Here is a 25,665-nt window from a genome sequence, read left to right as displayed (position 1 = left end):
CTTTGCAGATAGAATTTCTTTACCTGCCTTAAATTCTATCTTTAGCAATCTTTGCTCTTTACTCTTTACTCTCTCTCTTGACACTAACATTCAATCTCATCACTTCACCATTCTCATCTGATCCCAAATCTAAATCTTTATTACCAGTACTCCCCTGAGCTATCATCTGCATTTTAATTACTTGCTGTACTACCCCAACAGGATGTACCAATTGCACCTACAATTTAATACGCCTATGCAGGAAAGACATCTGTTGTGCCCCCTATCCTTCGGTTAAAGAAAATTGCTTTGAAGATGAAATCCAAAATACGTAAGTGGCTCTCTGCTTATATGCTTTATGGGGAGATTTAAAATATTGTAAGCTATAACTTCCAATTCCATTGATTTGATTGAAAATTGTAGCTAGGGTCATGGCAGTTGGTGTCACCACCCAACTTATCTCCATTGTTGCCAGTAAGATATTATTGGAACTATTTGAAACCCCTGGTATTTCAAGATATCATACAAAATTGTGCATATTTAGTAAAAGATCAGGAATCATCTACATTTTTTCATTCTGCTCTTTAAGAAAGCATTTATCTCTGCTGTTCAGTGCATATGATAAAAGCAGAAACCACTGTTGTTTGGGCCTACAACTTCCTCGTTATGAAATAACCGTTGCAGCCTCACTTCAATATTCAGACACAAAATTTCACTAAAAAACCCAAAAATGTCATGTGAACATGTGTAGAGGATAATTACTGGTCCATGAATTATATTTTAACCATCTTCCAACTATAAAGGCCTAGGATGACTTTGTTCTACTAGTTTCCTTATAGAAAGGTTTATTTCTATATTATACATACTTTATTTGGGTTCTTACCCTCAACTGTCAACACACCTTTGTTTTACAAGGGTGAGAGATGGGGTGAAGGTTGAAAGGACTAATATTTTCAGTCTGAAAAAAAATACAGTATTTTTCAATCATATACTACAATTCTAAATTTTATGAGGATGATATTAAATTATCCTGTTCCCAAACTCTCCTGATCTCTGCATACTTCATCTTTTTTTGTCTTTGAAACAGGAAATAGTAGAGTGAGTTTTAGCCTGGAGATTAATGTAAGACTAAATTTTAATCCCTGGACATACACAGTATAGCACATAATGGGAATGATATAATTTGAAAATCAATAAGGTCCTACTGGATGTTTCAGTAATTATTTGCAATCAAATACAAAACTGTCAGGTAATGAGAATCTGATTCAACTTGTCAGAGGTATTTAGGAAGTCCTAAGGAATCTATTTAAGCATTTTGCAGATATATTTTTTTGTGTGTCTTTTCTTTATGAGATTATCACTTTAAGGTGCAGCAGGTGAACTTTCAAGTGTGATATTCCTGTCCAAAAAACTGTTGGGCAGCATTTGGAAAATATACCCAGAGGCATCTGATTGAAGATGGAATTTCTGTGTCAGACACAGAAAATCCAATTTGGTTTTGTCATTGAGTCAATTTTTTGTGTTTATTGTTGCAAAGACTTCACCCTGCAGTAATGTTGGAATCATTTCTTCCCTCGAGGGATATTGATATAACTGTGCAGTATTGTTTCTGTTTAAAAAATGTATTGTCATACCCTAAAAAATAATCTGAAAAATTAATTTATAATAATTATCTATACTCAAGTATTCATAACTGTGGTTATTTTCACTTACAATCTGCATATGTTTATGGGTAGATGAATCCTGATTTAACATTATACAATTAACCCTAAATATAAAACTTTCATCAATCCAGTTGATGTCTTTATTTTTTTATTACGTTTACAAAAGATGACAGCCAGAGGTTAACTGTCCTCTCCTGTCCTATTGGAATTCTGGATTAATTCCTAATTTATGTATTTAAAGAAAGTAATCTTAAATTTATATTAGGCAATGCTTTCAAAGACAAAAATCAGTGCAAAAGCATGCCATTATAAATTTTTAAAACAGAGCAGATTTTTTTCATCTGGAATAAAAATAGGATTAGAGCTAATAATTATTTTTCTCTGTTTCTGTTTGATTTATTGATACATTTACAAAAGTTCAAGTCTATTTTGCTGTTTTAAAAGGACCTGTGGTTGCACAAAAAGATAATTTATGAGATAGATTTAAATATATAAATATTGCTCGGCATCCACTAGTTTTCACCCCACATTGTCAAGGCCTAAAATGTAAATGGTCATCCTAAATATCTCATCACATGATGACTATTAGCAATCAAACTCACATTAAGATAAATATTAAGATTCTTATGGACAAAGGGTCTGTATGTCCTTTAGAATATCTTCTTTCTCATAAAATTCTTATCACCACACTCCTTTTTAATTTGCATTTATTTATTTATTTATTTATTTATTTATTTATTTATTTTGGTGATACCTACTATACATTCTGATCTCAGCTCAACTGTCACTTTCTCAAACCCCCCAAACAGGAGAGACACCCCTGTCATGGCTCTTTCTTCTTTTCATTCATGGCACTGATCATGTTTTATAATTAGATATTATATAATTCTTGTTTTTCTCTCTCACTCATCTGTATACACCATGAGAGTAGGAACTGAATTTATTTTAATTACCATTGTTGCTCCAGCTCTAGAGGGTGGCTACTATTTATTTGTTGAATGAATGAATTCATTCATATATGTTCTCAAAACCTCCTACACAGTTATGTAAACAAAAAAAAATCAATAAATACTTGTGGCTAGTTTATTTGATCACACAACTGAATACATTCATTATGTCATAAAAGCAGACTTATCCAATTTTCTTATTAAATATTTATGTGTGCATTAATTCTCCTTATGAATAACTCTTATTTTTAAAACTTTTTATTTTATATCAGACTCTCTTTATATTTTGCTTTTGAATCTATATCCTCCTTGATATAGCCGGGTAGGAATTCAGTTTTATGTAGTTTAAAACTGCATATAATCTTTGACCATCTATATAGTGTAAGAAAATACTGGAATGATTCATTCCATGGTTAGTTTCTGTTCACCATTCACTAAAATACTAGATCAAATAAAGGTGACATCTTACAATAATTGCAAACATAAAAACATAGATAAAAAATGAAATTAGATGTTCGTGGTTCAGAAGTACGTTGTAATTTCACAAATCAAAGAAACTCCTATCTCCTATAATTGTTTTGGTTGGACTAATAATATTTGTTTATAACTTTATATTAATAGCATAGGATTTTCTAAACTTATGTACTTATAAAACATGATATGCAAGGCATTATAGCTGACTTCTACCTAATTTGTCTAGTACATAGTCAGTTACTAAAGATAGGCAGTTGTTTGAATATATAATAAAAATTTTAAATTTCATACATTTATAAGAAAATAAAAGGTGGGCTACATTGGCATTTCAAATAACTTAAATGTCTTTGAGTCTGTTTTTCTAATTTATGCAATTATTTATTTACAACATTGACAGATCCAGGTATTTTCCAAGGTACTTTATATATGCTATTAATTTTAATCTGTCCATCAATATAAACCAAACAGTATTATTAATTCCATTTACAGATAAGAATTCTGAGGCTCAGAAAGGGCAATTAATTTGTTCAGACATATAGTTCCAAAAAAAAAAAAAAGTTTAAACCCTAGTTCTATTCAAATGCAAAGCCTGTACTCTTTCCTTTTACTCTCTCAAGTGCAAGAGTTCTTGAAGTGTACAGTGTAATAAACAGTGTTTCTTTCACCCTACAAGAGCAGGCTTATCATGTTTCAGAATGCAGGCTCTGTAACTGAAGTGCCTGAGGTTAAGGCCATTCATTGCGGTTTACTAGTCATGTGTATCTACCCAAATTATTTCATCACTCACTAGTTCAGTTTTCTTGATAAAACTGAGCCAGAGATAAATAGAACCTACTAAAAGATTGCTAAGAAGATTAAATGAATTAATATTTAAAGTACTTAGGATAGTGCTTGGCATGTGGTAAATTAAAAGTCTTGAACATTAACATCAACATTATCACATGATGATTAGTTGGTGACAAAATATTAAGATATAGGTGAGTGAGTGTAGTTATTTGAAAATTGTTCAGCATATAAAAATACATATCACATAATTTATTTATCTATAAAATGTTTTAGCAATTTTCACTAAGCCTGCACTTATACAAGTGTATTTGGCAGCACACACTGATTTCAAAAGAAAGAATACATATGTATCTTTACATATTATCTATTGTATATATTTGCATATTTATAAATATTAGCTCATTTGTAATGAAGGCTTAAAGAGTTATAGCTGCTTAAATAGAATGATAAGAAAATGCTTACAGTTTTCAAAATATATTCATGTGTATCATCACCTTTTGTCCTTATTACTTTATAGGTACAATTCTTAAAGCAAAGGGTTATAGAATTATCTAGATTATTTTACTAACTTTTTAAAAACCTGGATAATTTTGACATTTAGAAACATTACTTTATCCGCAATTGAAGATTTTAGTTTTCATTTTTAATAAAACCCTCTGAAATCATCCAAGTCTTCATATTTTTTGGCATAACGATTTGGAGACATTGTATTATGAGAGCTCCCTTGGCTATCTTAATTTCCAGAAATAGTGTCAGAAATGAAAATGAATTTGCGTGCCATTTCTGAAATTTAATCAGGTCACATTTAAACAACCAGGAGGGAACTATATATGGCTATTATGGGACACATAGCCCAATAACTGAAAACAATCCTAGTTATTTTTAGATTAGCTAACTAAAGTGCTATCAGTTTTCATTGCACTTACTTTAGCTTAAACATCGTGTTCAGTTAAATGTACATGGTGAAGCGTATCTGTTCTTATGAGGATAGGTTTCCATTCCAGTTCATCCTCATTTTCCTTTCAAGCTATTTATGAAAATGGCTGTCTGAACACTTCAGTGTATACTATTTAAAAGTAACAAGGAAATATAAATTATGACTTTAATTAAAAGAATTGCTGTAATATTATAATAAATGCTATGGAAACATTTACATTAATTTCACATATCAATGAAGAGAAACTAATTAAAAAATAATCAAACTTAATCCAATCCCGTGTAATCAATAAATGGAAAATAAAACCAAAAATATAACTGAGATCTGCCAAAGTCAATGGTAAGTTGTATGAACCTTATCTGGAAATCTAAACTGAAATTCTTTAAATGAGAAGTATTATTGCTTTAAGCTACCTATAAACATAATTACTGTGTTTCCCTGAAAATAAGGCCTAGCCTGACAATCAGCTCTAATGATTCTTTCGGAGCAAAAATTAATATAAGACCTGGTTCTTACTATAACACTGGGTATAATATAATATAATATAATATAAAAGACCTGGTATTATACTATATTATGTTATATTATATTATATTATATTATATTATATTATATTATATTATACTGGGTCTTGTATTTATTTTTGCTCCAAAAGATACATTAGAGCTGATTGTCCGGCTAGATATTATTTTCAGGGTAACACGGTAGTAAATATAGACTTATTTTTTGACAACTATCAAAACATTTGTTGCTAATGTTCAATATCATTGCATTATTATTGAAAATGTTTAATAAGAGATTTACATAATTACAATCATTACCACATGATTGGGCATCACATCATAATAGATAGGGTTAGATATAAATGTATCCCTTACAAGGTAAAAGTGCTTAATAGCTATATTAATTAAAGACATATAATAAAAAACTCACATAGATTTTTTATATAATATTTATTAAAGTGGTACCTCAACATAAACATCTTGCATTCATATGTGTCTAGGGATTGATATGGATGAGAAATAAATAAGTGATCTAAGTTCAACAATCAAGATGTTTGCTGCAGAAGTGTCCTAAAAAGAAAAACATGATCTTTGCTTACCTCTCTTATTTTAAATCCATTGGTATAACCCCATTGCAAAATAGAAACATAAAAAGTTTTTATCAAGTCACAGGGAAGTGATTCAACTTGTAATACCACTTATTGTGTACTAATTAATATACCAGATTATAGTGGCAAAAGAGATTATTATACTGGCAAAAGCAGCCTTAGAATACTGTTTAAAAGTGGAAAATTTAGGCAAAAAATAACTCGATAGTAGTTGAAGACAATGAGAAATCAGATATCTTCCCAATACTTAAAGAACTCAGAGTGCTAAGTTCATTCATTCATTCAAATATTTATTGAGCACTTATTGTTTGCCAGCCCTGTTTTGTTAATTATAATTACAACAGTAAATCTCTCCCTCATGGAGTATATACTCCATTGTATTAGTCAATAAACAACATATAAGCATAAACATATGATGCTAGTGATTACTGCTGAGGAAAACTATAGCAGAGAAGGGATGAGTGTGTGTTTTGGCATGTTGCTTTAGGGAGGTGGAGAGGTCAGGGAAAGCATCATTGAGGAGATGTCTTTTATGAAAGGACATGAAGGAAGTTCCAGAGTATTCATAACAGATACTATAGAAAAAGGGAAATACGAAAGGAAATGCTCTAGGGCGAGAATGTGCCAGCTGTGTGCCAGGAAAGGCTGGAGCATAAGAAAATGAGACTCCAAGGAGATGAAGTGGGAGAGGTGAGCGAGTAGGGTAGAAGTACAGCAGGTCCTGAAGGACTCAGGAAACAGGAGGACTGCAGTTTTCACTGTCTGAGATCAGCAGCCTCGAAGATTCTGAGCTGAGAGGTGAAGCATTCTGACTTCGGTTTTCATAGGTTCCCTCTGGCTATTAAGAACAGACTGTGGAAGGAGCACAGACAGAAGGAAGGAAGGGCTTCTCTTAAGTAAAACTGTCTAGTGGGAACCTTTGTGTCTTTAAAAAACTTGCTTTCCTCAAAATCCATGCATGTTGTCCCGAATGGCACTATTTCATCTTTTCTTATGGCAGAGTAGTATTCCATTGTGTGTGTGTGTGTGTGTGTGTGTGTGTATTGAGTGAAATAAGTCAGACAGAAAAAATCGAGAACCATATGATTTCACCAATACATGGGATATAAAACTGAAAACAACCAAAGAACAAGACAAACAAATGAAGAAACGAAAACTCATAGACACAGGCAACAGTAGTGATTACCAGAGGGTAATGGGGGAGGCGGGTGGTAGATAAGGGTAAAGGGGATCAAATATATGGTGATGGAAAGAGAACTGACGTTTGGTGGTAAACACACAATGTGAGATATAGATGATGCATTACAGAATTGTACACCTGAAATCAATGTAACTTTACTAACAATTGTCACCCCAGTAAACTTTAAAAGAAAACAAAACCAAAACACCTTTTTTGCCTCCTTTGACTTACAATTTTCTCCCTATGACAAATTCCTTCTGGAGTGAGTGTGAGTTTGTGAGTGTGTCTGTGTGCGCGCGCACGTGTACGCACATGCGTGTGCTTCCTGGGAGCCTCATGGTTAGTGTGGAGGCCTGGTATAACTTTCCCTTGTCTCTCCTTTTTATTTTCCATTGCCTTTCTAAAGTTTGCCCACTAGCATCTGCTCCTCTTTAGCAATTCATTCTTTTCTATTCATCTATATTTCCATTTGTTTCTGCCAGTCACCTTCCTGTTTCCCCTTGCAAAATGAGAGGGGGGAGAAATACAGGTGGGTGAAAAAAGCAGAGAAAGACATATGGTCAGTCCAGTGTTTTCTTCACAAATCTAGTGCTCTCATTAAATGATCATTTGAAATATAATTATTATTTTCAGATCATAAACATACTATATTTAAAAATCAAAATATGTAGAAGTATAATAATGAAGACACAACTATAATATGATAAATATTAAACTATTTGCTTCCTTTGTGGAAAGAATTGATGTTCTTGCTTTTTAAAGTTTTTTTTCTGTTGTGTTTAAATTTCTTGAACTGAGAAACACCATCAATTAAAGATAAGTAGTATTTGCCTTCCATGTTTATTGTAAATATTTCCTCAGTTTATTGTGTTTTATAGTTTACTATATTTGTACAGATAATTTATTGTATTCAATTGTATTCCTTTGCAATATCTTCTATTATATATTATTTTGGGGGCGTTGAGAATGATTTCATGTTCCAATATTCCAGTACTTAACTAACTCATCAGTAGAAATAAGAAAGAAGTGGGACAAACACGAGTGTAGGAGATTAGACTGCAGACAGTGTGGATTTGAACACAAGGATAATAGCAATTCAGCTGTCCTCTGACCCTCCCAGTGGTTAGTCTCCATCATTCTCCCTCCCTGAAAGATCTTCCAAAACAAAGGCCATCTCAACCATAATTGCAGGCATAGCCAACCTAATGATACCCCTGTGGGACATGATACAAAGCCCAGAAGCAAGTTTATCAACCTTACTAAAGAGTGGAAGCTGGCACATTGGTTATAACCTGTAATGGTATTTCTGAAGGTCCTAACCTCAGTCTGCTTAGAGCAGGCACTGCCTGGAACCTGCGGGTGTTTCTTTGTGTCCTGTCATGAGTGAATGCTCTGAGTTCTCAAAGTGTACACCTAAATCATCACTGTGGCAGAATGCCCTTTCTTACTCTGAATTTTAAAAAATTCTAAGAAGCCACAGAAAATAGCAGAACCATATCCCCAGAAACCTAGACAATGCAGAGACTCAGGATCCTTAATTTATTACAACCTTATACAAATCAATCAAATAAAAACAATATCCCATTAGGAACGTATTTTAGAGTCTATTATAAGTGTTCTCTTTTTGCTGGGGCACCAAGATGAACAGCATGTTATGTGGGACAATGTCAGAGCATATGACAGCTTAAGGGAGGCACCTAGCTATCACACGCAAGTTGAAAAAGAAGTATGAATTAAAGTATAAATATTATATAAATATAAAACCAAGTCAAAAGAACAAGGAATTTCATTAAATATAATATAAAAAACTGACTGAAGGGCATGAGACTCAAGCTGGTGGCAATTAAATTCAAAATCAATTTCAACATATCCTTCCATAATCTTCAAAAAATTTCCATTTTATTTTATAAATTGCCATTGTCAAAGGGGAAGGAAGAGAAGGAAAGTGAGAAATAAAATTGCTACTATGGCTAAAGAGGAAGGAGAGACAGAGTGTGTGTGTGTGTGTGTGTGTGTGTGTGTGTGTGTGTGTGTATGTGTGTGTGTAACAGAAAAGGACCTATAGTGTGCTTTCATGTTCATCTTGTTCAACTCTATCTGAAGAGACATGTCTATTTAGAGGAAAGTACCGGGAATCACAAGACCTGATGCTGAATTCCATCTCATCATGCTTGTCACTTACTGTGAGAGCTCAGGCAAATCACACAGCCTATGTGTCTCAGTTTCTGCATCTGAATTCTCATTTGCATCTGCTTCCTGAATTCGCATAATGTTGTGATGCTCTAATAGTATAATATACATCAAAGCTGCAGTACTATGAAGTTTCTGTAAGTGCTCAACAATTATTACATTCTAGCATTATTGTTCTCATTAGCAGGCAGGTATTTGTGCCCAATTCTGGTCATATCTCATGAACGTAATCCTGTTACTACCTTTTCCTAGTTTTTTGTTTGTTTTAGGGAAGAAGGGGTGCTTTGTGCTTCTTTTTAAACACTTCAAGTAAATTATTGTCCTGTCATTTGATCTATAATCTCAAGACTGTCTTAGGCTTCCAAGAAGACAAATTTTGTGCAAAAGTCTTACTAATGTGTTGGCAACTTAACATGAATCCTGCATTATCTCTCCCTTTTATTTGTGATAGAGGCTATCTAGTTAGGGTATCCTGAATATGTTGTCTGAACCAGAATAACCACTCTGGTGAAAATGTAGGTCATGCACATACTAAAAAGTCGAAAAGGGATTCCTGAGAGAAATGCACTTGGATCTCTGAGGAACTGTTGCCTTCCTTTCAGACCCCAGGATGATGAGTCCTGTGCCTACCAGGCACTGAGACCTACCCGAAGACCATATATATATATATATATATATATATAAAATTAAAACAACAAATATGAAATGTGCTATTTCAATTAACTATGAATTCTGGAAGGAAAGTATATTGATTTCAGCCCAGATTCCATAATAAATAGAGAATATACAAATAAAAGTTTTATATATATTTGAAAACTTACTGTATTGACAATTTCTTCCCATGAATTCACCTGGGCACTCACAGGAATAGTTCGCAACAAGGTCTGTACATATTCCACCATTTTTGCAAGGCTCAGCTTCACATTCATTTATGTCTGAGGAAAACAGACAGAACAGAGAAAGATAATTATTGGTGAAAAACATGATTAGTTACAGAAGATTTTAGACATTACAAATAAAAGAAAGTCTAAGTAATGCTATTACTTTGTGTGTGTGTGTGTGTGTGTGTGTATCTTGAGTCCATAATACAGATGCTGCTTAAAATCAACTATTTAGAAACAATTAACAATCAAATTAAATCAAGCACAAACGGAATTGAGAACCCAAATGAAGGACCAAAAGAACAAAATCACTCTTCAGTCTGAAAATAAATATGAATAGTATGGGGAAATATTCAGTGTATCCTTAGAATCAAATCAAACAAATTAATCCTGATAGAGGGATGAATTGGTATCACTTACAAGATCTAGAAACCTCCCCTGAAGCAACAACTGCCAATTAACACTGTCTCATTTCATCTTAATTCATTAAAATTCTAACTGACAGAGATGTTTTAGTTTCTAAATAGTTTGCCTTTGATGAATGCAATGAGAAGCAAATTAGACTTAATAGCTAAAGCTCATTACATGCAAAGTGTAATAAATTTAAATGATGATCACTTCCTAATCTCTTTCAAGGGTTTCTAAAGTTAGAATGATTGAAAGGACTTACCTTTGGTATACCATTTTTATACCTGATGCAAAGTCATGTGAAATACAAAACATTCAGCAAATGATACTAATTTCCAAGCTGATTGTGAACAACAGAGACACTGGATATGATTTTAAATTAATAAATAATAATGACTAATTCAGTCAAATATCAATAATTGATATTTCCAAATCCTTCCCTCCAAGCTTACACAGCACCCTGCTGGGTTCTGTGGGAGCTAGTGAAGTAGGTAGGGGAAACACACTGCTCCCCACAGCTTTCTCTTCATATCATGTACTCCAATGAACTCCTTCTCTGCTTTTATTCCCACAACTCTCTTTTCTCTTAACCTTCTTACAAAACTTAAATGATGTTACTTAGGAATTTTCTACTTACATGCCTTTCACCCTTTCACCTAGTCAAACTGTGAGCTTCGCAAATGCAGCACCTGCACTGTTCTTTGTACCTCTACAAAAGCCTCACACTATCTGGAAGAGCATTAGGGTCTGATAAATGTTTCCTAATAATTTCTAACAAAAAATTAGAAAGAGTAGTGAAGATATAAATATAAATTATAAATAATTTCAGAGTGTAATGTGCCTTCTGATACACTACACCATGTATCAAAAGAAGTCCTGCGTTTTCATAGTGCTTGAAGCAATATGATCATTAAATTACCCCCTCAAGATCCAACAACGGCAAAGTACTAGAAAAATCTGTATTTTGCCCTTTCTTTTACTGTCTTTCTTCTAAACATCATCTCCTCCTGGAAACAAAGTTGTCAACCTCTCATTCTAAGTTTACTGAAAAATTTTCGTTTAAATTTTCCTAGACAGGTGATGACTGTCTCTGAAAAAGCCATTCTTTTTGGTTTATGGTTCACTGTCACAGGTTGAGAGTAGAAACAATTCATGACTGTGTTCAGAAAGAATCTAAATAATTTTGAGTAATTTATAACATCAAATAATAGAATAAAATTAGAATTTCATAGTCTCTAGAAATAGCTGTGTGTTATAAAATACAATAGACTCCCAAATACTTAACAACTAAAACTCTCCAGAAATAAAGGGGAAACAAAAGACAGGAAGGAAAGGAAGGAAGAGAGAGTGGGAGGAAAGGAGGGATTAAGGAAGGAAGTCATTGATTTTTTTTTTTTATCTGATGTAATATTTAGCTCTTTTTAGTCTTAACAAAATTTCACTTAGTCTTTAGATTGTCCTAAGATGGAAAGTATTTTTCATTAATTTAAATTTTGGAAGTGGCACAAGAGTCAATGGCTTTTTTGTTCTTGTTTTTTGTTTTGGGAGCTCAATGTAAGACAATGGCAATATTTGGCTACTTTGGAACATACCCAATATGTCTTTCCCTTTATCATATCTACTAAAATTTGTTTTAGATAAGAATATGTCAACAGCTGATAAGTTAAATCTTCATGTTTTAGAGAATATGTTGTCATATTTTGTAAGTTAGACATAAAAAGTTATTCTTTTATATACTGATAAGGGAGAAACTGAGTATTAATGCCTGAAGACCACATACAGGACACATAATTTGATCTTGGACTTGAAGGAAGTGTTAATTAGGATTAATAAGGACAAGATGGACATGGTGGTTTATTTCCAAGCAGGGAACCAGATTGAGTCACAGCTTTGAAGAGAAATGTTCATGGTATGATGGTGTGTTCAGGTACAGAATAGCAGTTTGTTTGGCGCAGAGAGAGGGCACAGGGTGCAGTAGCCCAGGTCTGAGGATGCAAATAGGGAGCAGATTATGAAAAACACTTTGTTTCAGCTGCGGGAATTGGCCTTTAACTTTCCACACTGAAGACCAGGAATCGGATGGGAGATTAGTCTCTGTACCCTTGTACTTTAGAAAGGCCTAGAGAAGCCATATGTGAGGTGGACTTATGAAATGAATAAAGGAAGGCAGGACAGAGAACCACCCACACAAGATCTGATGTTAATAGGTACAACATATATGTTAATTCTCATGGAAGAGGATCTAAGTGTTTCCTCATTTTAAGATTGAAGTAGCTTGTGAGTAAAATAAAACCCAACTCTGCTGCTTTGTAGTATTAACAGAAAGAAGTATTCATAGTCCACAATATGAGAACAATCAAGAGTTAACATATATATTATGAAGGACAGGCTCTGTTCTGAACTTCCATCTTCCAAGTCTTTACACAATAAATAGTATTTAACACATGTGAATGTGACTAATCGAGACAAATCAACTTTTAAACTTTCACCTGCTAATCAGGCCAGATCTACAATGGTTAATAAAAGAAATTCTAATTAAGAACATAAAATTCTAAAAAATGAAAACAAGTTACACCTTTACCCAGAGTTTAGCGAGAGGTAGAATCAACTGGAATTGCATTGCTGAAGTGAAAATGCTTTACAGCCATACTCAATTTGTGATAAAGAATGACCTTCACATTGTCCATTTTTTTAATTTTTAACTCAGAGAACTACCTTAACTATAAATTCATAAAATATAAATGTTATATTAAATCGTTATGTTTTTTAATATAGTAGAAAAAATAATTAAAACATTTCTACACATGTACATATGTAATAACACATAGATGCAGAGAACAGATACAAATTATACAGAACTGGTTATGTATTAGTATAATGTAAGAATTCTTTCAGCAGTGAAGGCTATTTGCACTGTGATTAACACTGCAAGTGATCTAAATGGAAACAGACCTCAATTTGAATAAATCATGTTTAATTAAAGTCCAGATATAAATGTTCACAGAACATAATGTAATGAAATGAAAATTAAACATCTTTGTAATAAGTCACATATACTTCTCTTTGTCACGAATCAAGACATTATCATTTCCAGAAATGTTCACATCTATTCCAAATATACTGGAATATACTAGATTATTTTTATAACTAAAAAGAACTTGACATAGTAGTCCCTATGTAAACTAGGAATTTCCAATTTGGTCATATTTATAAGTCATTTTTAATAATAATAGCTATCATTTTTTGAGGTCTTTGCTTCTATGATTGACTCATGAGAACTTTTTTTTAAATTAAAGTTTATTGGGGTGACAATGGTTAGTAAAGTTACATAGATTTCAAATGTACAATTCTGTAAGACATCATCTATATATCACATTGTGTTCATTTCTGGGGGTTCACCACCCAGAATCAGTTCTCCTTCATCACCATATATTGATCCCCATTACCCTTTTCTACCACCCCTCTCCTCCCTCACCCTTCAGTAACCACCAAACTATTGTTTGTGTTTAAGAGTTTTTGTTTCTTTGTTTGTCTTGTTCCTTTGTTGTTTTCAGTTTCATATCCCCCATATCAGTGAAATCATATGGTTCTCGACTTTTTCTGTCTGACTTATTTCACTTAGCATAATAATAATCTCAAGAACTCTTTAAAACAATAACAACAACAACAAAAAAATACAAACCAACAGGCTCATTGAAAATTGGATTTTATAATCAGGATACCCAACTGAGTCCTAATTCCTCATTCTGAACACATACAACTTTGCTTCCCATCTTCTAGTCAGACTAAGACATGGCTTCAAGAGCTTAATATGGATTTCCAGGTGTAAACTCTTGACACACCATTTTTTATTGAAGGGAGAGGTGGCAGAGAAGGAAGGAAATGAGGTAAAGAAAGACTGGAGAGGAAAAGATGAGAGTAGACAGATGGTCACAACAGTACAAATTTCTTTGAACCAAAGAGGTACTTCACAAGGATTTCCAGGCCCTCTGCACTGTTATAACAAACTACACAGATTTATTAATTGCATATGAATAACTTAGACTATCTTTTCCATTATATTAAACTTTGCCCATTTTGTGCAGATCTGTAAAGGTGTGTTGGTAGTCTATCCTCTTTGTCTTGAGATTTTGCTCACAGAAATAATTGATTACAAAGTTACCATTTCCTTTTTGTGATGAGAATATTTAAGATCTACTCTCTTCGTAACATTCAAGTATATGATACAGTATTATTAGCTATAATCACCATACTGGACATTAGATTCCCAAACTTGTTAATTTTATAACTGGAAGTTTGTACCCTTTGACTAATATCTTTTCATTCCCCCTACTCACCCTAACACCTGTTAACCACCGCTCTACTCTGTTTCTCTGAATTTGTCTTTTTTAGATTTCACATGTAAGTGAGATTATACTCACTTTGTCTTCCTCTGTCTGACTTACTTCACTTAGCATAATGTCCTATCATAATACTTTACCAAGTTGTCAAAAATGGCAGGATTTCCTTCTTTCTCATGGCTGAACAATATTTCTCTCTCTGTCTCTCTCTCTCTCTCTGTCTCTCTCTCTGTCTCTCTCTCTGTCTTTCTCTCTCTCTCTCTCTCTCTCTCTCTCTCTCTCTCTCTCTCTCTCTCTCTCTCTGTCTGTCTCTCTCTCTCTCTCTCTCTCTCTCTGTGTGTGTGTATGTGTGCACTACATCTTCTCTATCCAGTCATTCATTGATGGACACTTCGGTTTTTCCATATTTTGGCCATTGTAAGCAATGCTATGGAAAACATTACAAAAGTTCTTCAAAAATTAGAAATAGAATTACCTTATGGCCCTTTGCATCCCCAAGTACACCCTGGCCCCATGAGCATCAAAATGGAACAACCAATTCTTGGGCTGAGAACCCTCATTTTGATAAATTAAAAAGATACTATGACAGAACCTTTTTTTTTCTTTTTCTTTTGCAAAGACATAGTTTGTTGATTCCTTGCTCATTTCCCTCAGGCTGTATTTCTTCTCTGCAATATTGTTATTGACTGTTAATTAGCCAGCAAGGGCTTATTTCAAGAGCCTGCTCTGTTTGATCCTTAATAACACATCTTCCCTGGACACCCCATTGGTTATTAAATATTCTCCAGACCTCCTGTAGTGATTAACTTTTAAAATTTGACCTTTTATTTTGTTCTTATTGGAAGGCTATGGCTTTTCAATTTCTCTTCTAAGGATGAACAAATTATGAATTTCTAGGAATTCTGTTCTCCCACTCAGATACTGAATTTGATTAGGTCATAAGCAGAATTATCTAGGGGATTTCCCAGTCATACATAGGACCAGTTCTACATACTTTTAATCATGTGTGCTTGAACTTCTTTTTTATTTGACATTCTGCTATATTACTAGTAATTCACTTTAAAGTAGCAAATTAAAATTAGCATTTTTTCAATCAGAACGTATCACACACAAACTTTTTATAATATTTAATTGATAAACTTCACTTATGAAGAACCATAGCATTAAGAAACCTAAATCCAAGGGGTATTTATCCATCACCACTTTCTAACAAAGCATACTCTCTGTCTCTGATATATCTCTATCTTAGAAACATAACATTTATTTTGAGATCTCAATTTAGATGAAAAAACATTTTGAAATAGAGAATTGAGATAGAACACAATTCTCAAGGGTGTTTCCATATAAAATTATTCCTGTAAGGTTTTTTTGCCTTAATCAGATATTTGGCCAGCAAGACAGCTATTGTAAGATACTTATACAGCAAATCAGGGGAGATACAAGAAGGGTTGGGGGGGTAATCAGGATGGTTGTTTAACTCAAGTATTTGAGGTCTTGAAAAAAATCATAAATAAAATCTACATGAAAAACATACAAGAAACCTACAAGAAGCCAAAGAGAAATAATGACTCTGGTGAAAATTTTCACCAAAGAGCAAACCATCTCAAAGGACGTTACCTCAGGGGCACATGGTTGACTAGAGCAGGTGTCCCAGTCTACTTATAAAGGGGTTCTATTAAGGAAAATAGAGTTAAAACAATGTTTCTTTCAAAAGTTAGAACAATTAAAACATATTAATGACTGATAGGAACAAAAATTGATTCACTTCAGATATGGTATTGGAATAGAGTTCTATGGATAACCTGAACCACCAGAAAGATGAACATTAAGTCTGATACATTTCTGTAGCTAAAAATGACAAAACTGAAGCTGTCCTATTTACAGGCACCTCATGAGAAGGCAGGGTTCTTTGAAAAAGACAATAATACTGGGGAAAATACAAGACAGCAGGAAAAGAGGAAGACCAAATATATGATGGGTTGACTCCGTGTAGAAGCCATAAGCATGAGTCTACAGGAGCTGAGCAGGGCTGTTGAGGACAGGACATTTTGGACATCATTCATAGGGTCGCCAGGAGTTGCAGCCGATTCAACAGCACATAGTAACAATGCAAAGGCCCCACACCAGAGATTCTGATTTAAATGAACTTGGGTGGAATGAAAGCAGTGATAATATTTATATAGAAGTCCAGGTGATGCTAATTGTAACCAGGGTTGATGGACACTGAGATGAATCTCTGCATAGGAATCCCATCCATCCATCCATCCATCCGTCCGTCCATCCATCCATCCATCCATCCATCCATCCTCCCATCTATCTACCATCCATCCTAGCTCTGTGCAAGGTGCTAAGAATGGAAAGATTAATGTGTGTTGGTCACTTACAGTATAGTAAATAGACAAGGAAATAATCAGAATGCAAAATGAAAAGAGCTCTAATAGAAAAACAAATGCACAGTTTCTGAAAGGAACTCTATCAATAACTAAATCAGTCTAGCAACCTATAGAATGCTGAGTTTTAGAGGAGGAGCTAACAGAGTGGGGAAAATGCTTCTGAGTTACCTGGAGTTATAAATACCTTACTCTATAAATTATTATTATTATTTTTTTCTCTATAAATTATTTTTTGAATTAATATGCATCTCATTATTCTGCAAATCTGAGAGTTACTCATTGCCCCCTAGTTCTTTACTCCAGATATGTAAGGTCGTGTATTTTCTGGTTTCCTACTTTTACAATGGTACGTTGTTATTTATATATTTTTGCATATTCATAATGCTCTGTCTCAAATTAATCACTCTAGTCTGTCAACTATATGTTAAATTAGTTCACCTCTCTCTACTTTTAGTGGTCAATATTAATTACAAACTATTTTGGATTTTTTCTGTATTTAGTCATCAGAAAGCAATAACTGGCTAAGTGATATGGGATTCATTCATGTGGGAAACACAGCTAAGTTTCATACAGTTGCCTTCATCCACTCATTCACCCACTCATTCCTTCACTCATTCACTCATTAAAATTTTGATGAGCACCTTCTGTGAATCAGGCTCTAAATTATATGATTGAATACATCAGTGAATAGGGATAGTTCCTATTCTAAGAGATCTCACCTCCTATAATTCTATTCAGGAGAGAGACAATTATAAAAAAATATATATAATGGTATATATTCTATATACCATTATGTACAAAATGTACTGTGATCATAAAATAGGCACTGGCTTTACCTAGAGGCGTGAGGAAGAGTAATTATAGGTGATATTACATTGGTACTTAAAGGATTAACAGAAGTGTTTTTAGATGGGTTACAGTAGGAAGGAACATGAAAGAACTCAATGTTTTCAGAGACACTTGGCTCTTTTAAATGTCTTGATGCACACCGGGATTATGTGTGTGGAACTACTTTAGATGGCGGTTACTAGGTAGTCTGGGACCAGTTTTTTATGGCTTTACAAATCAAGTTGAAGGAGTTTGAACTGTAGTCCTTGGGTACTCGAGAGTTACTAGAGAATTCAAGAAGTGTGAAAGGGAGCATGGAATTTAATAGATCTGCATTTTAGAAGCTCAGTCACATACTCTAGAATTTCATTACTGGTACCATTTTGGAAAAATAATTCAAAAAGTAAAAAGGAAAATTTATGTTGAGTCCTTAACACTTAGACCACATAACATGATGACTATAGCCACGTATTTTTAAACATTCAGCTTGGTTTGTAATGCATACAGACTTCCTAATATTTAGGCTTGCCATATTTAGCAAATAAAAATACATGATGCCGTGCAATATGTAGCTCATACTAATACAAATACAGTTTATATGAAATTGAAATTTACCTGGACATCCTGTATTTTATCTGGGAATTCTACTTGAATTGTCAACTACAATGTGATTTCTCCACATTTTCTTTCTTGTCTTTCATATAAGCACTTTAATTTTCAGCATGTGGTCATATTTTTCTTTTTTTTTTAAATTTTTTTTTTTTTAGCAGACACCAAGGAAAATTACCTACTGTGAAAATCGTTATTGACAAACGAGTCCTCCTCAGGCTTTTGCTCAAACTAAAATTCATTGCTTGCATTCTGCAAATTGGTTCATAATCTTTAGAGCTTACTTCTACATAGGTTTCAATAATATAAGTACGGAAAAACGACACTTCAGGATGATAACTGATGACAACAATTAGCACATTTATCCATTTGTAGATTACTTACTTTGTGCCAAATATTATTCTAAATGTTTTATATATAACATCACACCCTTTGAGCTAGTTACTGTTATCATAACTGTTTTATAGATGAGGGAATCGAGACATTGGAAATGTAAAAAACTTGCCCAGAGTCACACAGGTGGTAAAAACGAGATGAAAGCCCAGATAATTTTTCTCAAGAATCTATGCTATTCACCAGGACACTTTACCACTGCTATGAAATATTAATACTCCCTCTTCCTTTTCACTTCATGCTTGCCTTCAAGGCCCAACTCTATATGCCACGAGGAGAAAATATGAGATAATACATGTTCCTTGATCTCAAAATGTTTATAGTGTTCTACAAATTATAGCACTGCTGCTCTAGGACAGACTCTAGTCCTAAAATCTTAGTTTAGAATACCTTTTTCTTCTATCCCACTCAGTAATTTTTCTCAAAACCTTAGTGGTTTGGGCTTAATGAGCATCTGTTCTTATTTATTCCTGAAATCTACAACTGCTTGTCTATTTAGAAATGGATTTCTTTACTTCTTACATTCTTTTATACATGTGTTTTAACTTTACATTCAGATGCAAGAGATACATTTCTTTTTGTTTCTTTCTTTACAGAGGGTATGGACATACAACCGAAATTTTTATTTTTCCGTGGTGACAATCCTATTTAAAAATCTTTATTTGGAAATAGCATACATACGAAAAGTACGGAAACCAATAAAGTTAAATGAATTATCGTTAAAAGTCAAGATGTGTAACCACCACCAGCTTCAAACACAAAAGCACTGCCAGGGTGTGAAAAGCCTTCCCGTGCCCACTCCACTCACAACACCCCCTCCAGCCTCACCAAGGTAATGGATCTGCTCACAGTGGCTATCACAGCCTCACTCTGCATATGGCTTATTAGTGTTAATACTTAAGTATGCATTTCTAAACAGTACCAGTTATTCTTGCCTATGTTTGGACTTTATAATAATAATTAAAAAATGACTTAGCATGTGCTCTGTCGATTGTGGCTTCATTCACAATTTTGCTGCAGGGGGCTTCACTGAATTCATTTTCATTGTTTTATAATATTTCTCAGTAAAATATACTGTCACGCATTTTCCATTTCTATTGTTCTTTTAAATATATGTTAATGTTTTGAAGGTTGTTACTCTTTTTCTTTATGAGGGGGAACAGTTATATAGAGAGAGGGTAGCACAATAATTTTAGGATTATCATCATGTATTTATTGCAAAAATATTTTTTGTTTCTAAATAAAAAAATACTTCTTGGTTTTTTAAAGACTAATATTTAATCTCTAAAGAATACACATTACTCTTTGACTTGTAAACTGCATGCTAGTTATAATTCATTCTGTTACAGTGCTGGTCAAAGCGTTAGATTAGAGATGTGCGATTTGTGCCGTAAGATCAAGTTCCAACCATTAGCTACACATGGTTGAAACTTCTTGTGAATTAAGTTATACTTGGCACATTTAGAGAAATTACCTTAGTAGATACAGCTAAAATAAAACTTTCTTGTGGAAGGCCCAACACTAAAATCCATAATTTAGTCTTTTCATCTATTGAAACTTTCTCTAGAAAACTGTACAAACATGCCAAAATATGAAATTTTGCATTCAATTTTAGGGCAGTTAGGATCGCCTGAGCCATGCCTGTGTCTTTTCCTATTGTTAATGGTATTTGTGCTGTTCCTAGAAATGAAAGCATCAATGAGCATGATTGCATATGTCTCGATGCATAAGTATTTTTCTTTTTTTTGGATACACCTAGGAGTGAAATGGCTAAGCCATTTATATCTAGTAAATAAGGCCAAAATGATTTTTAAGGTGGTTTCATCAATTTGCACTCTATCAGCAATTTAAATCATAATATTTTTAAAGATACCAACCGCATGAAACTTGTAGATAACCACTTATTTCACTTCATATACAAGTTGTAAATAGAAGGCTTAACACCAATATGTCTTTTTTTTAAGATACACTTTACCAAGAGTGGCTTTTAAAGGAATAAATGAAAACTTCAGTTCTCCAGGTTGAATTATTTTTCTCTTCAATGACCATGAGTTTAAAAAAAATACACAGTAACATACTAAAAATGATGCACCATTTAAAGCATGTAAGAAACACCACATTTAAATAACAGACACTGCTGCAGTTAAATCCTCTATATGTTGAAAAATAATTTCACTTAACTTTAGAATTAATTTCTTAAAAATAACTCTATAAATTAATTATCACCTACAGACACATGTAGATTCACATGATAAAATAAAAAAAAAAAACTTCCTATTCCTACATTTCAATATCTTTGAAATTTTATAAGCATAATTAAAAATGATGTCCAAAAATAATGATTTATGTTACATTTCTAAAGCTACTCTGAGGATTAAATGAGGTAATTTACGGAAAAAATATCTTGTAAACACTAAGCACTGTAAAAATATATCTACGTTACTGTAATATGGGTTAATCCATATTCATATTGTTCTGTAAAATGTTTCTTGGTTATACCACTGGATGAAAACATAGGTAAATTTTTAATAAGACTTCTATACACAGAAAGTTCTACTTTGGGGGTTATCACCTAAGTAAATAAACGGGTAGGATTTTCATAAATATTCTACAGATGAGCACCCTTCCCTTGGAGAAGCATGAAAGACAGTATTTATCCCCATAATTGCAAAACCTGTGGAAATTTTGATCCACTGAATGGGGTAATTCAACAGATATTCTTTAACATATTACATTCTAAAATGGTAGTATTTATTATTATGTTTTTAAACTACAGCATCAAATCTCTATACATTTTGGCTAATAGGTCACTGAGATGTAAAACTGATACACATAAATTATGGCTAGTAAATATAGAGAATGCTCCTTTTTAAAATTCTTAGGTATTTCAGTTCCCATCAAAGTGAAAGAGCTGGGTGGCCAGATTCCTCTCAATTCCAGAGTCATCTGCATAATTATAGGAGTTTTCCTGGATTCCTGGCAGAGCTGGAGGCAGCAAAACATCTGCTGCACTTAAGGCCACTATGGAAGAATCTGGTTCAAGCATTCAACTCACTACTCAAGTGCCAAAACAGTGCTGCTTACATGCCATTATTTTTCACATTTTATTTTCTCTCCCAAATTTATTGTTAAGTACTCCAAATCGACATATTTCCTTCATTAAAAGTGATAACGTTGGGATTCAAGACAACTTTTGTTACTGGCCAAGATAGTAACAGGGACCAGAATCACCCTACCGCCTAAAATAAGCAAGTAAGTAAAACAGACAGAATAGGTATATGAGACAACAGTTTTCAAAACACTGAACATTACGAAAGAAAGGACAGTAATAATCCAGGCAGGCCCTACAAATGCCCAGGTTTACTACCTTAAGAGGGATTCCAGGCCATTGCACAGACAGGAAGAATCCAGGTGGAGCCTGGCAAACTCCCTGGGTTGAAGAGAGCTGCGAGGTGACACAAAGGCAGCCCTGGATCTGCAGCATCTGTCCAGAGCATTGCAGTGCCCACTCAGGTATTTGGCTGAGTATGGATCAGCTCAGGCAAGTGAGGAAAGAACATCGAAATGGCATAAAGGGAGCAATATTTGGAGATCACACCAAGCCAGGGAAACTGCAAGTTAGATTGGAAAATAAACTAATACAGGGGGCATTGGGCAGAGGACACAGAAAGGTCTTGCCTGAATAGCCTGGAATGATTAGTCTTGGACTAAACACCTCATTGGTCCTTTCTGACAATCTTATAAGCAAGATCCAGAAGGACCAAACTGTTTCCAAGTAACTGAACTGTATAAGAGAACTAAGCTCAAGAGGATATACAGGACTACAGAGTATCAAGCACGCAACAAGGTAAAATGCATGTCTGGAATACAGTCGTGATTAACAGGCATGCAAAAAAAAAAAAAAAAAGAGAGAGACAAACCGTATATTAGATTTAGCAGACAAGGATGTTAAAATGGTTTCTATAACTGTGTTCCATATATTGAGAATATTAAGTAGAGGCATGGAAAACTTAAAAAGAGACTCAAATTGAATTTCCAGAGATGAAAACTATAATGTATGAGATGAAAAATACACTAGAAGGAAATAAAGCCAATTAGACAATACAGAAGAAAAGATCAGTGAATTTTAAAGACATAATAAAAACTATAAAGAATAAAACACAAAGACAAAAAATTGGATATTAGTGAGTGATGGGACACAAGTATAGCCTAACATAGAAGTGACTGGAGTTCGTGAAAAGGAGAGGGCAGAAAATATGATGAAAACTATAGCCACAGATCCAGCAAATCCCCAGCACTAGAAATATGAAGAAAACTACACAAAGGCATATCATGATTACAAAAAAATGTAAAAGTAATTCTGCAGATAAATGTAGCCTTTTCAATAAATGATGCTGGAACGAATGAATATCTATATGAGGGGAAAAAAGAACCTAGATCCATATATAATACTATATACAAACATTAACTCAAAATTGTAGACCTTAAAGTAAAACCTAAAACTATAAAAAACAAATAGGAGAAATTATGGGAGAAAACTTTTTCTGGGCTCAGTTTAGACAGATTTATTTTTTAGTTACAACCTCAAAAACACGAGTCCTTAAAATTAATAAACTGTACTTTATCTGAATTATAAACTTCTGCCCTTCAAAAACAATTTTAAGAGAATGAAAAGGCAAGCCACAGATTGGGAGGATATATTTACAAATAAAATATATTGATAAAGCACTTGTATCCAGAATGTATAAAGAATTATTAAAGCTCAATGAGAAAAAAACAAACGACTCAAAAAATTAGGATAAAGATTTGAACAGACACTTCACAAAAGAATATATATGTATGTATATACACAAATAAACATATAAAAACATGTTTGACATATTTGTCATTAGAGCAATGCAAATTAATATCTAAAAAAGATATCATTGCACAACTATTACCATGGCAAAGCTTAAAGAGTGACTATACCAAGTGTTGGTGGGGATGGGGGTAAATTAATCTCTCATACACTTTTGGTCAGAATGTAAAATGATACAATCAGTTCAGAAAATAGTTTCATAGTTTCTCAAATGCTTAAACATACATCTACCACATGATCCAGTCTTTCAAATCCTAGGTATTTACACAAAAGAAATGAAGCTTATATTTATCAAAGACTTGTGAGAGTGTTCATAGCAGCTTTATGTGTAATAGCCAAAAACTGGAAACAATCCAAAAATCCATAAGTCAGTGAGTCGATAAATAAATTGTGGTATACCCATACAATTAGTACTACTCAACAATTAAAAAAAAGAAAAAAAGAATGAACTATTGATACATGCAACAACATGAAGGAATTTCAGAATAAATATGCTGAGTGAAAGAAACCAGACAAAACAACGTATTTTCTGATTCTATTTAGATAAGTTTCTAGAAATGCAAACAAATCTATAGAGATAGAAAGCAGACCGGTGGTTGTCTGAGATGAAGTTGGCAGACAGATTGGAGTGACGACAATGGTGTAGGAACAAACTTTTGCAGGTGATGGAAATGTATTTTGATCAAAATGATGGTTTCATAGGTGCACACATATGACAAATGTATCACATTGTACATTTTAAAGAAGTGTATTTTATTCTATGGCAATTATACTTCAACAAAGACGTTGGAGAAGGTAATAGTGCCAATGTTCTTTTGATAACCCTGTGAATTTATAACTACACACACACACTCATACACGCATACTGCTGTACAATAACAGGTCCACGAAATTCATCAGGAACATGAGCCTTCTCAAACTCACATCAGAGGGTTTATTATTTTTTAAAAATACTTAAACTTCAAAGTGAAAACCATGCAGCCCAAATGAAATGAGGCAGGCCTTATTGGAAAGACTGAGTAGTTTAATAAAACGTACTAATAGAAGAAGCTGTACTCATAAAAATGACAAAAATACTAATTTTTTTCATGGCAGTTCACCTCTTGCTTTGCAGGTTATTTTCATCACTCAAGAAAGGCTTTGCAGGAAGCCTTAAATGAAGATGAATGGAAAAAATGTAACATAACTGCAAGTTTTTCCATTGCTCACATATTTTTGGTTTCAGGTTGGATTTATTTCTGATATGGTTGACTATAAGAAATTTGAAGATTATTAAACTATAACTGAGGTTACTCATACCTTCCCTAATAGATCTTATTTCCCACAGATTTTTGTGAGGCTCATAAAGTATATTGATGTGTATGTTTCCTGCACCTATAGCAGCTATTTAAGTGACTGTAATTTTCATATAGGAAACACAAAATAATTTTCTCTAGTGTTCTTTACTCTCATAGAAGAGGTATGACTATATATATACATATATATCTATAGTATATATATATGCACATATATACATACATGTGTATATATACACATATACACATACATCCATGTGTATACATATATACACACATATATATGTATATATACACACATATATATATATTAAAGGCGAGTTTTATTATTAATTTATTTTAGTATACTAAGATGGAAATCTCAATTCCGTTAATTACTTACCATATAATTT

The 25,665-nt window shown here is 33.3% G+C and overlaps 1 protein-coding gene across 2 annotated transcripts in view; it reads right to left on the bottom strand.

The window, feature by feature from the left end:
* EDIL3 (EGF like repeats and discoidin domains 3) overlaps nt 1–25,665 on the bottom strand; it is a 386,556-nt gene that overhangs the window by 138,925 nt on the left and 221,966 nt on the right. For both annotated transcript variants that reach the window (XM_081053539.1, XM_081053538.1), the window contains one exon: nt 10,090–10,203. In XM_081053539.1, the coding sequence (XP_080909665.1) occupies nt 10,090–10,203 (114 nt within the window). The remainder of the gene's footprint in view (nt 1–10,089; nt 10,204–25,665) is intronic.

The sequence above is a fragment of the Rhinolophus hipposideros genome (genome assembly GCF_964194185.1).
Source record: "Rhinolophus hipposideros genome assembly, chromosome: 7".
NCBI lineage: Eukaryota > Metazoa > Chordata > Mammalia > Chiroptera > Rhinolophidae > Rhinolophus > Rhinolophus hipposideros.
Note: the sequence above shows the minus strand (reverse complement) of the source record. Positions and strands in the feature narration are given on the sequence as shown.